This window comes from Cariama cristata, unplaced genomic scaffold (assembly GCF_000690535.1).
Source record: "Cariama cristata isolate BGI_N322 unplaced genomic scaffold, ASM69053v1 scaffold5937, whole genome shotgun sequence".
Taxonomy (NCBI): Eukaryota; Metazoa; Chordata; class Aves; order Cariamiformes; family Cariamidae; genus Cariama; species Cariama cristata.
In genome coordinates, this window is record NW_009625980.1 from 26,419 (window position 1) to 40,105 (window position 13,687).

The 13,687-nt window shown below is 44.8% G+C and overlaps 1 protein-coding gene across 1 annotated transcript in view; it reads left to right on the forward strand.

The window, feature by feature from the left end:
- The window catches only part of LOC104164482 (FERM domain-containing protein 4B-like), a 42,994-nt gene that overhangs the window by 26,407 nt on the left and 2,900 nt on the right, over positions 1 to 13,687 (forward strand). The window contains 10 exon segments of the mRNA XM_009703821.1: positions 1,717 to 1,793; positions 2,881 to 3,019; positions 3,543 to 3,684; positions 4,510 to 4,643; positions 4,733 to 4,852; positions 6,088 to 6,316; positions 9,565 to 9,621; positions 10,963 to 11,110; positions 12,337 to 12,462; positions 13,619 to 13,687. The exon segment at positions 13,619 to 13,687 is cut by the window's right edge and continues 1 nt beyond it. Of these exon segments, the coding sequence (XP_009702123.1) occupies positions 1,717 to 1,793; positions 2,881 to 3,019; positions 3,543 to 3,684; positions 4,510 to 4,643; positions 4,733 to 4,852; positions 6,088 to 6,316; positions 9,565 to 9,621; positions 10,963 to 11,110; positions 12,337 to 12,462; positions 13,619 to 13,687 (1,241 nt within the window).

The following is a 13,687-nucleotide window of genomic DNA, read 5'->3' on the forward strand; positions in this document are numbered from 1 at the left end:
GTGGGGGGCGGGGCGGGGCGGGGGGGCGGCCGACCTGCCGGGGTCGTGTTGGGGATCCCTGCGTGCTGGAGCACCCATGGGTGCTATTGCTCAATGTCCTGACATACTGTGCACGAGCTATTTTCTTTTTAATTTTTTTTTTAAGGTGTATTTATTTAGAAGTTCAATGCCAAGTTATAAAGAGGGCACTTCTGAAAGCAGTGTGATTGGACAGGGGCCTTTAATAGAAAGATAGACTTACGTAGAGCAGGAGAGTAGAACTTCTGCAATCTTCTAGAAAGTAACTTACTAGTTTAAGTAAATGACATTTCCCCTTGCTGCATTTTTCATATACCAGGATCTAATAATAAATTGTAGTACTAGAAAGGAAAGCTTTAACTAAACAGAGGGAAAGGTCACTGAAAGAGCCAGAGTTTTCCCCACAAACACGTGCACTGGGTTATGTCTCATTTACGATCCGTGTTAAGAATGTTTCAAATGCAGCATGATATAATACGTAATTTTTTACAAAACTTGAAGCTCTTCTGTGGTCGGAGCACGGCGTGTTGGGTTTTGGTGGAGGCCAGCGGGAATGTCGCATGTCCTGGGGACTTCTGGTGCGGTGGCTGCACCCTTGAAGGGTTTTGGAAAACTCCTGTGGGGAAGGAGGAGGGGGTCACTGTCACGGCCGGGGTGCCTGGGCTGGATCAGCGATGTTGCAAGCTGATCTCTCCCACGTAACGCTGGCCCTGCCTGCCCAGCCTGGGTGGAAGTACCTCAGGTACATCTGCGTGGGCTGTAGCTCGGGAAAGGAGCCGGCTGTAAACTACAGCGTGTGCTGCTGCACTTGTGCATCCCAACATCTTGAGGTGACGTCCTTGGGGACACCCCTACGGGTCTCCGTGTGCACCCACACACCCTGACCCTGCTGGAGAGGGGGCAGGAGGTGGTGCTGCAGAAACCTGTGCTGAGGGGCTCGGGAACAGCCCAGCTAAAGCTGGGCTGAGAAGATGCAGCCCCTGATGGATCCATCCCCAGGGGGTGGCTAATGCTGGTGCAAAGGGAGAGCGGATTCGTATGAAATTCTGATCTCACGGGTGCAGCTGCCAAGCCCTGGTTGACTTTGATCTCTTCTTCCAGCTGGCACTTTGCAGGAAATCTGTGGTTTCCTTTACAGAAGTATGCGTTGTGGGGTGGCTTCCTCCTCTAGCTGCTCCTTCTGTGTATGTGTTGTACCCCTGCTCCAAAATGTCATGCTGAATCTCTCACCCAGTGTCTTCAGAAGAGAAAGGTCTTTGTTTTCCCTGAGCTGCTGCCATTCCCTGGGGATGTTCTGACTGAGGGAAGAGACCACCAGTGTCTATGCAATTACTTTGTATACAGATTTTTTGCATTTAATCAGAGAGAAAAGGACTTTAGCTGCCCTCCCAAGATCTCTGTGAACTTCTAGCGGTGAAATTAACTGTGCTGTTGATGGAAACAGATGTTGTTACGGGCTAAACCCTCAATCTGCAATACATTATCTGTAAGAGTATGAAATTACTTGAAGAACAACCTATATATTTACATTTATGTGCTTATTTTAATTGATGTTATGAAAGTTATTCTTGCTGAGCCCATGCCATAGCTGAAGATACACAGGAATTGTAATTTCAGCAAATTACATAACCTTGGGGGGAAAAAGACTGGCGATTCTTGTAGTGACAGTGTTATGCTTCTCTCTCCCAATTCTCCTAGCTATTTCAATGGAAACAGCTGGAAAATCTCTATTTCCGTGAAAAGAAATTTGCTGTGGAAGTACACGATCCCCGCAGGTAAGACTGGAGGAGGCGGTTGTAGCAGCAGGATGAATCTTTACCCAGACCGGGGATTTGTCATCTCGTGTTAGTGGATGGGGATGGGAGGTGCCTCTGAGTTCAACACAGCTTTGTGATGCTGAGCCTGATCCTGAGTTTGGCAGGGCGGAGTAGGGTTGGATCTGGGCTGTGTGTGATGGACAAGTAGTTCTGTCATGTTGCAGAGGGAATGTCACAGTCGTAGTGAGCAACCTGGAGTGACTGTTGATGTGTTACAGCTCTGGGTATCCTTCTCTCAGATTGCCTGTGGTGTCTACCAAAGGAGTTCTTGGAGGAGAGGGAGGACTATTTCATGGCCAAATTTGCTCACTTTACAAAACTCTTCCCTGAGAGGCCGCTGTAATGTGCTTGTGCAGCAGGAGACCCAGGAATGTGGCCCGCAGGACCCAGACGTGACTTTCTTGCTCACCTTCTGTCCTCCCCTGCCTTGGCAGCGATGCTCCCTCCTCTGAGCTTGAGCCTTCAGGCGCCCAAAAGAGCACTGCCCGTTAGGGTGGGAGCTCACCCACAGGCTGAGTTCCTGTGCCTTCCCCTCAGGGTCTCTCCCAAGAAGGAGCCTTTGCTAAGGGTGAATTTCTGACTCCACCTTCCTTTCTGCTTCTCCTGCTGCCATCCTTTTCTACCTCTGGCACAGGACTGCTGTGCCTCTCAGCTGGGCCAGGAGGAGCAGCAAGATGCTCTGCTGATCCGCCCGTATCCCATGTCCTGCCTGATCCCTCCTTTCAGGATTCCATGGCAGTCCACTCGCCCTTTCTAGGTTTATAGCGTACCCAACCCTTGGTCTCAGCAGCACAATTGCACTGCTGAACTAAAAGGCACAGCAGTTGCTACTGCAAAGCTCAGCCAGGAGGGACTTCAACTTTAACTTTGTAAAGTTAAGGGAAGGTTAGGAGGGAGGAAAGGCAGCAGCACCGGGCGGTAGGGAGAAGGAAATCTGAGTTTTCACATCTCTAAAATAAAGGCTGAGCCTTGCCTGGTTGAGAGAGTCATTTGGGACTTTAAACCTCAAAGAGCTGTCTTGAAATTACATTTCTTTTCACCTCAGAATTTCAGTGTCGAGAAGGACCTTTGGTCAGAGTGGACTGGTAGTGCAAACCTGGTATGCAAACACTTCCCTGATCAAGTCCATCTGGGTGATGGCAATCAGTCAACACCAGTTTTACTTGGACAGAAAGCAAAGCAAAGTAAGTTATAAGGCATTTTACTGTGAGCATAAGTTTCAACACCTTTCCTGTATATCCTTCGCTCTGTTTTTCCACAGATGAACTACTCTCCAGAGAAAAACTACAAATTGCTTTTGTCAGCTTTTTTGAGCAGTCTATTAGTGACAGTACTGTTATTTGATCCATTTTAGCCTGCCTGCAATTAAGGGCTATGGAAGTGTAATCACAGAAGGGGGAATTCGAACATCTTGGTGTTTAATTTACTTTTTCTTTTGCCTCCTTCTCGTGTTCATTTTGAACACGATGCAAACAGCAAAGAGATTTTGAGTTGGCAGATGGGTCAGGCTTTGGGGGCAGAGAGGGAGAGGAATGCCAGCACAGCCCTGTGCACTGCGAGCTCCTGCCTGATGCTCTTGCATTAGCCCTTAATTTTGTGGGAGATAAGGTGTGAAATGTCATCTTCTGTGACCCTGTGTTCTGAAGTTAATTAGAGGTAACTCAATGAGGCTGGTTTTTTATGTTGGTTTTTTTTTCACTGCTTCAGGCAAAAATTCCTTCAGCCAGAAGTTTGGATGATATTGCCATGGATCTGACAGAAATGGGAACACCCAAAGTTTCAAAGCTAGTGACTTTGGAGGCAAAGAACCAGCTTATTATGGCCAGCAATGGCAGTTTGATCTCATCAGGTAATGCTTCATGCAAATGCAAAGTAGTGAAGTACAGTGCGGCTTGTGTATGTTAAAAGGAAAAACAAGGCTAGCTGTCCATAAATAAATAGTGGTGTATGTGAAGGCACATACCAGTTATGTATCTGAAACAGTAAAAATGGTATAATTTGCTGTTTCCCCTCCATAACTAAATAAGGAAATAAAAATATGCTAGATGAATAAGCACCTGTATACTCTTGGTCCATGATTAATTTGGTATCAGTTTACCAGTCAGTCTGTCCTGAATGACTGTAAGTCTCATCGAAATCTGAGGGGAAATTTGATCCATGCTAACTTTAAGCACCTGTTCTAGGAGTTAAATTGCCCTATGAATGAACAGAGAAGATAAATGCTTCCAAATAAAACTCAGCTCTGGAGTGGACTTTAGGTCTCTCCCTTGACTGTGGAGGAGGGGGAAAGGGGCGAGGTAAAAAGCCTGGCTGCTGCATGTAGGTGCCTCGAGGTGAAGCCCAAGCAAGGAGCCTTGGTGTCTGTCTCAAAAGCAAAGTCAAAGCCAAAATATCAAGCGTATTGTAGATATTGCTAATGCGGTGATTAATATTTTGGGTGGTGGGGGTTTAGGGTGTATACTTGGGACTTATCATGCAAGTATATACATTGGGGGTTTGAAAATGTGCAGATTTCCTAAAAGCCTGCTTGTTGGATGACATGAGAGCTGGACATTGCACTTTAATGTGATGTTTTGCTGGACTGGACTGCTTTGGGGAGATCTCGGCTTACTTGACCAGAAAAAAAAATGGCTTTTACCTGCAAATCCTCTGATACAGAGAGTGTATTTTTCAGGCTCTCAAGATTCAGAGGTCAGTGAAGAACAAAAGAAGGAGAAAATTATGGAACTAAAGAAGAAAGAGAAACTCCTTCAGGAAAAACTGCTTCAGAAAGTTGAGGAGCTGAAGAAAATCTGCTTGCGAGAGGCGGTGAGAATTGCACCTCACGCTGAGGTCGGGGTGGGTGAGAGCCCTTCTCTCCATCTGGACCTTCACACGAAGCCCTCTCTGTTTCCCAGGAGCTGACAGGCAAGATGCCCAAGGAGTATCCTCTGAACGCTGGAGAGGAACCTCCCCAGGTCAGAAGACGTGTTGGCACGGCGTTCAAGCTGGATGACAACCTGCTCCCAAGTGAAGAAGTGAGTGGTGCAGTTTGTTTTCACAGCAGAGGTGGGGCAGCCAGGCTGGTGGCCAAAGCCACATGTAAATAATCTGGCTCTTCCCTGATTGTTTAAGAGGAGGCAGCTGGGACGGTCACTTGCATAGGCTGGGAAATTTAGATGGGTACTACCTTTATTTTAGCCGTGCTGCCTTTGAAATGACCGGGAAATAGGCTGTTTTAAAAGGCCTTAAAATCCCCTGACCTGAACCCCCGATTTGGCCATGCTCTTTGAATTTTATAATGCCATTTGGCAACCCATGGCTACGCGCTTTTCTCGGGCATTGATTTGTGTTGTGTTGAGATTGTGTTTGCACCCAGAACATGGCAGGGGCATGTACTGTCCCCCTTGCAAAATCATCTGTCCATGAGCGTAGTTGTGTGACAGGTGACAGAAGGAGGAGATTTATCTCTGGCTTAATGCAAGTTCCACCTAAGTAAAAGCTGTCTATATTGCTCAAGAAGCTGATGTGAACTTTGCTGGCAGAGACTGACTCAGGAGATATGGTAACTTGGATATTTGCAGTTTCTGGACACATACCATTCCCCCTCATTCCTTGTGAGATTTGTTAACAAGCTGTATCATCCAAGTAGTAAGTAGGTGTTGGGCACCTTGCATCTGTCTTTCACCAAAAACTTGCTGCCCTGGCTCACAGGACTGGCGTAATCCATGTCTGCAGCAAACTGATTTTACATAGACTGCTACTGAAAGAAGTGCTATTGAAACAAAATCTGACTGACCAGGCTTAATAACATGTTGCTTAGCACTTCTGTGGTCTTTCATCTGAGCTTCTCAAAATTGTTTACAAACAATTAATTAAAGACTCCAACTCCCTGTTACATAAGTACGGTGATACCAATTTCCATTTTTATTTTCTCCAAAGTAGAGAAAGAATTTGAACAGACATTTTCAGGCTTGGACTCATGAGCAGGAAGTTTAGCAGTCTAAACCTGAATTTAGGTGTCTATCTTAGGTCACCCAGGCTCGAGAACTTTGTACCTTTCTCAAGAGGTCTCATAATCTTACACTAGTCGTAGAAATAAGATCTAAGAGTTTCATATGCTGACATTCTCTTGTGGATAAACTACAGTATTTCTGTGTTTTGTGCTCAAGATTTCACTTCATTACCAGAAAAATGGATCTTCTGTTCAATAACATTCATTGAGAATTTCAACTCAGAGTCCAAGCAAATAACTCATCTCCCAAATTTGCAGGATCCTGCTTTGCAGGACTTGGAGAGCAATTTTATCATACAGCAAAAGCTGGTGGAAGCTGCAAAGAAACTTGCCAGTGAGCCAGACCTCTGCAAAAATGTGAAGAAGAAAAGAAAGCAAGAGTATGCTGATGCTGTAAAAAAGCTGCAGGAGATAGAAAATTCCATAAATGAATATAGAATCAAGTGTGGCAAAAAACCCACCCAGAAATCAACTCTTACTCTACCAGGTAAGCAAAAGAATTCCCCGTGTTTTGATGAAAATAGGAGGGGAAAAAAAAGGTAATTTGCCTCACTCACAAGGTTTGTTTACATCTTCTCTGTATGGATTTTATCTTATCCAAGGCAGTTAAATAAGAAAAGAGATGCAATTGCTGCATCTGTAATGCTAAGTGCACTGCTTATAGACTGAAGGCCGAATAAGCTGCAGTTTTGGCAACAAGTGTAGACACGTTCCAGCATGAGGTACAGACTGAAGGTGCTATGGCAGAAGCATCTCGCCCGAAACTGGAGTGGTGTCTGAATTCATAGTGTATTGAGTGCAGTTGTATGTCTAAGCTGCCACATGCAAGATCTCTCTCCCTTCCCTTCTGCAATGCTTCAGTTCTAGCAAAAATAAGGCGTGTAAGTTTTTCTACAGAATTGAGGAAATAGGGATCAAAGACTTTGTTTCTTGATTAAAAATTACTGATTTCCAGGAAGACACAAGTGAAGTTCAAGAGTTTACGAATGCAAATAGATTTTTGACTAAACTCATTTGCCAGTGATGAGCATGGTGAAAGCAGATGCCCTTGGCCCCTCCATTCGAAAAGTGTGATTTTTCCAAAGGGAGGTGACATTCTTCTTGTTTCATGGGATAAAGCTGGTATCATGGAAACTTGCTGGTATCCTAGCCAGTTGAAGGAGTCTGGGAGTAGTAAAAGCTCATGGGTATTGCAGTCTATTCTAGTTTCTATAGTGATTAACAGTTTTAGGACATGTTTTACTTCTCCCCTCTGTGAAAAATATATATAGATAACTGTTAATGTTTAATTGATTTCTTTTTCCCCCTTTGTCCCGGAGGAAATGCTTTTTTGTGAGATTAGTGTTTTTTTCCTGGGAATTACAAGGTGGGAAAGAAAATGCAAGTTTTTTCTGCTGTTTATATTGATGCCCTTTTACTGACCCTTGAGATGAGACCTCTTCCCAACATGTATTTTCCCTGGAGGAGCCCCTTCTCCTGTGCACTGCCAGGTTTCTGTTGGGGAAACCTTCACTGTGTCCCGTTCCTGTTGAGAGTGTGGTTTGGGTTCTTAGCCAGCACAAACCATGGCAGCACTGGGCTATCCATCATCACAAAGTGCTTATTCTGAAAGGTTGATGATCACTATTTAATGTGGCCCAGCTAGTTCCTGATTGACAGAGACGAGGAAGAAAAAAATAAATCTGTTTTTCCAGTCTCTTGCTCACCAATCTGGATACTAATTATGGGAGGTCCTGTATTACCTGAGACATGTGATGTGTAGTAACTGGAAGCTACTGAAGGCCAGTGAGCAGCGAGAGCCCCGTGAGGCAGCATCTGTGCACAGTCACTGTTGTTTGTTGCAGGCAGTTTTTTGTCCTGTTTGGCAAACAAGCAATATAGGAGTTGGTCCTTACACATTTAGCCCGTCACTTTGCAACATTTAATACATGACATCCTTGTTTGCTGTGTGACAAGGTGGACAGAGCCAGAAGGGATGAGACTCCATATCTCAGAGGGTCTCCCTGCAGGTAGGGACTGCAAGACAGCAAATACTTAGCCAGCAATAAGTTAGCTGCATTCCCTTTCAGTTCCTGACTCTTGCACTGCAGTGTGTGGTTTTTTTACCTGAAACAGAAGTGTCATCTGCTTCAATAATTGACTTTGTGTAAACTTTTCACGGTAACTGACGGTACTCTCGGGCTCGAGGTACAGGTTTCCAGAAAGCTGAGTAGTAATGAGTCACTTGCTTCTGTGAATTTGGGGAATGACTCATTGGAAATAACGTGTTAAATAGTAACATCAATTTATTGAATCAAACCATAGCTATTTTCATCCCAGCCCCCCAGGAATGGGAGGTGAAGGACAAGCTGGACTGTCTTCTGCTCCCCATGTTCCACTCTCCCTTTCTTTTGCTTCCTCTGTAGCCCAGAGTTTCTTCCCCTTTTGCAGGGAATTGCACAGATTTGGGATTTAATTTCAGAACTCCCCCATATGTCAGCATTGCAGACTCCACGTGAATCCAGCAGTGTAGGTTTAGGCTGGCTTTTTTCTTTTTCCCCTAGGTAGGCTTTTTTCCTCCTTGCACTGGTCCCAGGTCCATATTTTACCACCAAGCAGTCAAATTCATGTGAATAAGCTCCCCTGAAGCTTTTTCCCAGTGTTGGGTTGCAAGCAGAGCTGCAACCCATCTTCGGGTGACTGACAAGTCCCCTCGGGGCAGGGGCCAGGCCTGATGTTTTGCTGTTCTTGAAAAGCTGCTCTATTTACGAAATTCTTGTAACCAGACCTTCCTCACAGCAAAACGTGACAGCAAGGGAGCAACATACATTGCATGTGCTCATGATGACTGATGGAAGAAGCAGGTGTCATACACAAAGTGGCTGCCGCTGTCCTCTTTTGTTGCTTCCCTTCCCTTTTGCATGGAAGTTCATGTAGACTTTTTACCCCACCAGCACTATGTCTTGCCAGAAATGGCCTAGGAAGAGCTTTTTCTCTGGGTTAATTATTTCTAGTGCTGCTTTTTATCACCAGCCTAATTTCTCTGCCACTGCTGGTCTGTTCTAAACCTTAGCAAGGACAGGCTGTTTCTGAGTGAGTGGTAGTGTGTAGTATCAAGGTGAGAGGACAGGCAGATCCAGTAAAGCACTTTGACTAAATATCAAAATGTAAAAGAAACAGAAAAAATTTGCAATGCCCATGCAAGTGTTACTGCTCTCTGTGTTTTTGGAATTTGCAGTAACTTGCTTGAAATCAGTGGAATTATTCTGGATTGATATTAATTTAATTGAAACAGGATTTGTATGCTGATGAAACATTCAAAAGTGAATGCCAAATTTCAAAAGGCATTTCATACCTACCTGGTGGAATTTCAGGTGTACCAAGAGGAGATTAGACACTAGCAGCCAAGATCTACATGTCTGTGTAGGCTCCTGACTCCTATTGAAGCAGCAGAACACCCTGTGAGATCTGTTGGAAGTTGGGTGGAAAACACCTTTGTAAATCTTGGCCTGATTCAAAAAAAAAAAAAAATCTCCTTTGATCGTTACATAGGTAGCTGGCTGAACTGCAGTGAAGACAACTAAGTCATGATGTGCTCCAAAGTAGGATTTTCTTCAGGCTATTAAGGGCTAAAGCATACAGATTGCAGCGTTACAAGGGGCAGCTGGCTCTGAAGCTGTACAAAATAAACTGTATGTGATATTTGGAAATTGATGTTGGGTCTCCTGTGCTTAAACTCCTTGTTTTTATTCACAGACGATATAATTCCATCTGAGAGCAGCTCCCTGTCTGATACAACCACCTATGATGATGGTATGTTGCTTATCCTTTTCTTCCTATGAAGTGTGCCCGTTCAGAGGCATTTCTTTGACTTAGTGTCCTTTAGCCTACTATTTTGCTGGCTTTTGATGACAAATTACTTTATAGCAGAGGAAAAAAGAGCTTAATTGGGAATGTCTTTCCTCATAATGGGTCAGTTATTGAAAGTTTCTGCTCTGTGAGCTGATCTGAGTCATCTTTAGAGAAGGCGATTGGTTTTAATGTGACCAGCCTGCAAGCTGAGGGCACTGTGGATGGCAAATAGTTCATCTCTACGACCTGACCAGAGGTGGATGAGTGGCTGGAGGACTTACGAGCTGGGAGGATTTGCCCAAGCCTTCTGTCCTCACAGCTACTATAAAGCTTACAAAAAAAGTAGAGTCACAGATATTAACGATCTGTTTACATTTATCTGTTACCTAGTGAGCTTGCATCTTGCATGGGTATAGTGTTTGCTCAGCTTACTCATTTCACACACACACCCACAGACACACACACATTCACGCCCTGTTCCACAAGGTGGAAGAGACTTGGCTTGCCTCTCCCTTAAACTGGATAATCATCATTTGGGGACAAACATTATCTAAATTATTACTCACTTGTCAGTTAGGGCCTGATTCTGATCTCACTTTGGCCTAGTTTTAGACTTAACCCATCTGGTGCTTTAAAATGGAGTTACACCAGATTCCTGCTTGTACAAGTAGAAGCAGAGCCCAGGCTTTTGCTTGTGAACCTGTTCTCCTCTGTGGTGCTTGTCCTGCATTTGTATGTGTGTGTTGGAGTTTCCTGTTGGCTCTATTGGGACCTGGGTTGTGCCCTAAGCAAAGTGAGAAAAAGGATCAAACCAGCGTCTTCCCAGTTGCCTTCAGCCAAATGTGTCTGTCAGTTGTCTTTGCTCATTCAGTCGCTTTTGAAGTCAGTCCCTTTTAGGTTGTATTTCAAAACTGATTCTTAAAATGTTGTTTTCAAGTAAAGCACTCGAAGGTGAGGGAGAGGAATTGGCCTTTGCAGAGGCTGAGCTTGCCTGCTCGGCTCTGGGAAGGATTGTGCTGCAAACAGGTGTTTTCCCAAGGAAGTTCCACTTTGTGATCTGGCAGAGCCCCAAGCTGGGTGTAATTTCCGTAGGAGTCAGTGCTGCTGAGATCTCTACGAGCCTCCGTGATGTCCTGTCTGTGTGGAGGAGAGCTTGGTGCAGGCAGGAGAGCCTTTCTAGATTCACAGCTTCTGTCGTTGTCTCTGAAGTGTAAAGAGTTTCTGCTTAGGGACTACAGATTTGCATATAGGACAAAAATGTCAAGGATTTTGCTAACCAAATACATAATTCCTTTCCAACAGTCAATGAATCGCTTCCTGTGGCAGCACAGAGACCCAGCTCTGCCCAGCTTTCTCCAAGGCTTCCTCCACCAAAGTCCCTCGGGGTGGAGAGAATTCATCTCAGAAAGTCATCCATAAACGAGCAGCTCTTGGAAACCAGACACTCCAGGTAGGGCACGTCTCTCTGCCGCCGTGCTCTCCGCCTTCCTGGCAGGAGCTCCGTCTTGCCCCTGCCAAGGCTCCTGTTACTACAGGCACTCCAGCAGAGCCTGCTGCCTCCACACTCCTCTGCGATCACGGGATTTAGTGATCAGAGCTAAATTTCCTGTTTGGTAACAAAAGTGTGTATAAGTATGTATAAGTAGTTGTCATGGTCTCTGAAATTGTAGGGTAGTTGTAGTCTTTGGGAAGAGGTTTGAGATGGGTGAGATATTCAATAGCAAGGGCTGTACTTAAGGAATTGCTCGTGCCCACCAGTACTGTCATCCTTTGTCTCCGTTTCTGTGGTTTGTTTTCAGTATTAATTAAACAACTTGTAATTTTCCTGGTGACTGTGCTTAATGGTTTGAGATAACATCAAACCATACCCATCCCTCCTGATGGTATCGGTATTTCAGCAGGTACATTGTCAAAACATACAGAATTCGCGTTAAGTCCTGATGGGCAATTCTCTATGTAAGAGCAGAGTTACTGGGATTCAATGAGATGCCATCATTAGTGCCAGCTGCAGTGACTGGCTGAGGTTCCTGTATGTATTTGTGGGATCTGGGCACTTTCTGAGCTGGAAGAACATTTCCAGGGAGCGCATCGATAGCAGTAGCTCTGGTGATGGTTGTGTGATCCTGTTATATGAGTCTGATCTGATACTAGTTGTTCTCGGTGTAAGGATTCCCACTGATCGTGGTATTTCTTGGACTGTCTTGCGTGAGCAGGCTGTTGAAGGATGCTTAAAAATGTTTTAAAGTTTTGGGCAGTGCCATGTCTTTGTGTTTTTCTCATCTGTCCCTCAAGATAAGCTGGACACTCCTCCACATGAAGTTTGGAAGTTGAATTATAGCCATACGTAACCATTTAGCTGTGATGTGCTTCATGTTGAAACCAGATTACTTTGCTTATCTGTTACCTGCTCTGTCTCTTCTGCTTCATACTTCTGTCCTTTGGCAGCAGTTTTTCCTACCGGTCATCCTGTGAAGACCTCCCTTGAACCACAAGAAGGGGCTGAATTTTTCTTCCTGTTTAACAATTCTGTTCTTTATACGGGGAAGCACATCCAGTTACACCCTTACCCATTTTTTTCTGCCCTTTTTTGTTTCTTCAAGACTTAGGGTGCACGTATGCTGTGTGCTGTGACTTGCATGGTGTTTAACCTAACTGAGATTGTCTCCTTCATTACAGGGACCCGCTTTCGACTCACAGCAGTCCTTACCGAACCCTGGACCGGCCGCCCCAGCCCCATGGAGGGAGAAGCATGCCTACAACCCCCGTGCTCACACGCAATGCCTACAGTAGCAGCCACTTACAGTAAGGGCCTTTCTTTTAAGTGCGATGTCCATCTTAGGCCACAGAAGACTAAAATCAAATGGTGTTAAGAGGGCAAAGGGTCCTTTGCCGTACAGCTTTCCCAAAAAAACTCAAAACGTCTTTTCAGGATGTTGGAGGCACAAGGTTAATATCAGCCACCATTTTCTGGCACAGTCCTGCACCAACTTTGTGACATGCGAGCGAGGGCATTTATGTGAGCACAAATCCTATCTGGGCAAATAGCAGCACATGCAAATGGGGGTCTGCGAAATTAGGAGTGAGAAGGAAGCTGGCACACAAATATTCCTGTCTGATCATGAAAGGCTATAGGAGAAGAGTCATTTCCAGATAGGCATCTATAGGGAGTTTTAACTAGTAATGCCTGTTAAAAAAGTTTCTGTAAAATACTTGTAAGATAGCCAGAATTTATTTTACGTTTCGTTTGTAGCCTTGTTTTCTAACAAAGTGAGGCTTATGAAATTGTATTATGCATCAGCTAGTGGTCTTCCCACAAAAATTTGTTCACGAGCTGACAGATATCTGCTGTGGATTATGTTCCTACAAGCCTCCTGAAAAAATAAGTGGCCAGATAGAGGAGAGAGATCCCAATTAGTGCCGTTACTATGGGGAGAGAGCTGCAACGTGAGCTCATCTGTATTGTTAGACAGCTGAGAATCCATGCTGGGGAAGGAGAGATGCTATAAATCTTGTAATGTTATCAAGAGCTCATGGTTTATTTGGCTGAGGTAATGCAGCCTTGAGAGACAGAGCCACGGGAATCTCATCTTCCTGTGTTCTGCTCCTAGCTTAGTTACTTGTGTAGACTTTACCTACTTAAAAACTGAGAGCGCCCTCCTGTAAATCATTACAAAATGTGAGTTTGAGCTTTGCTGCATGTATCCCTGTCACAGATTAACCTTGCTCACCGTGATAGATTTTTATATGAGAGATTTCCTGCTGTTGCAGCAAATCTAAAATTCAGCCAGGCTGAATTTCTTGCAATGCAGATGTTCTATGTGGAAAGATAAGACTGGGTTTGTATTGTGCTTTGACTGGGGAGGCAGCATGCCTGACTTGCCCATGCGTGCTCTCTCCAACTCTGCTTGTATTTTTGCATGTGACTGCCTTTAACCAACCAACATCTGTGTTGATTCAGACCCGATGTTTCCCCGCACCATTGCCGGCAGCGCAGTGGAAGTCTGGAGTCCCAAACCCACCTGCTCTC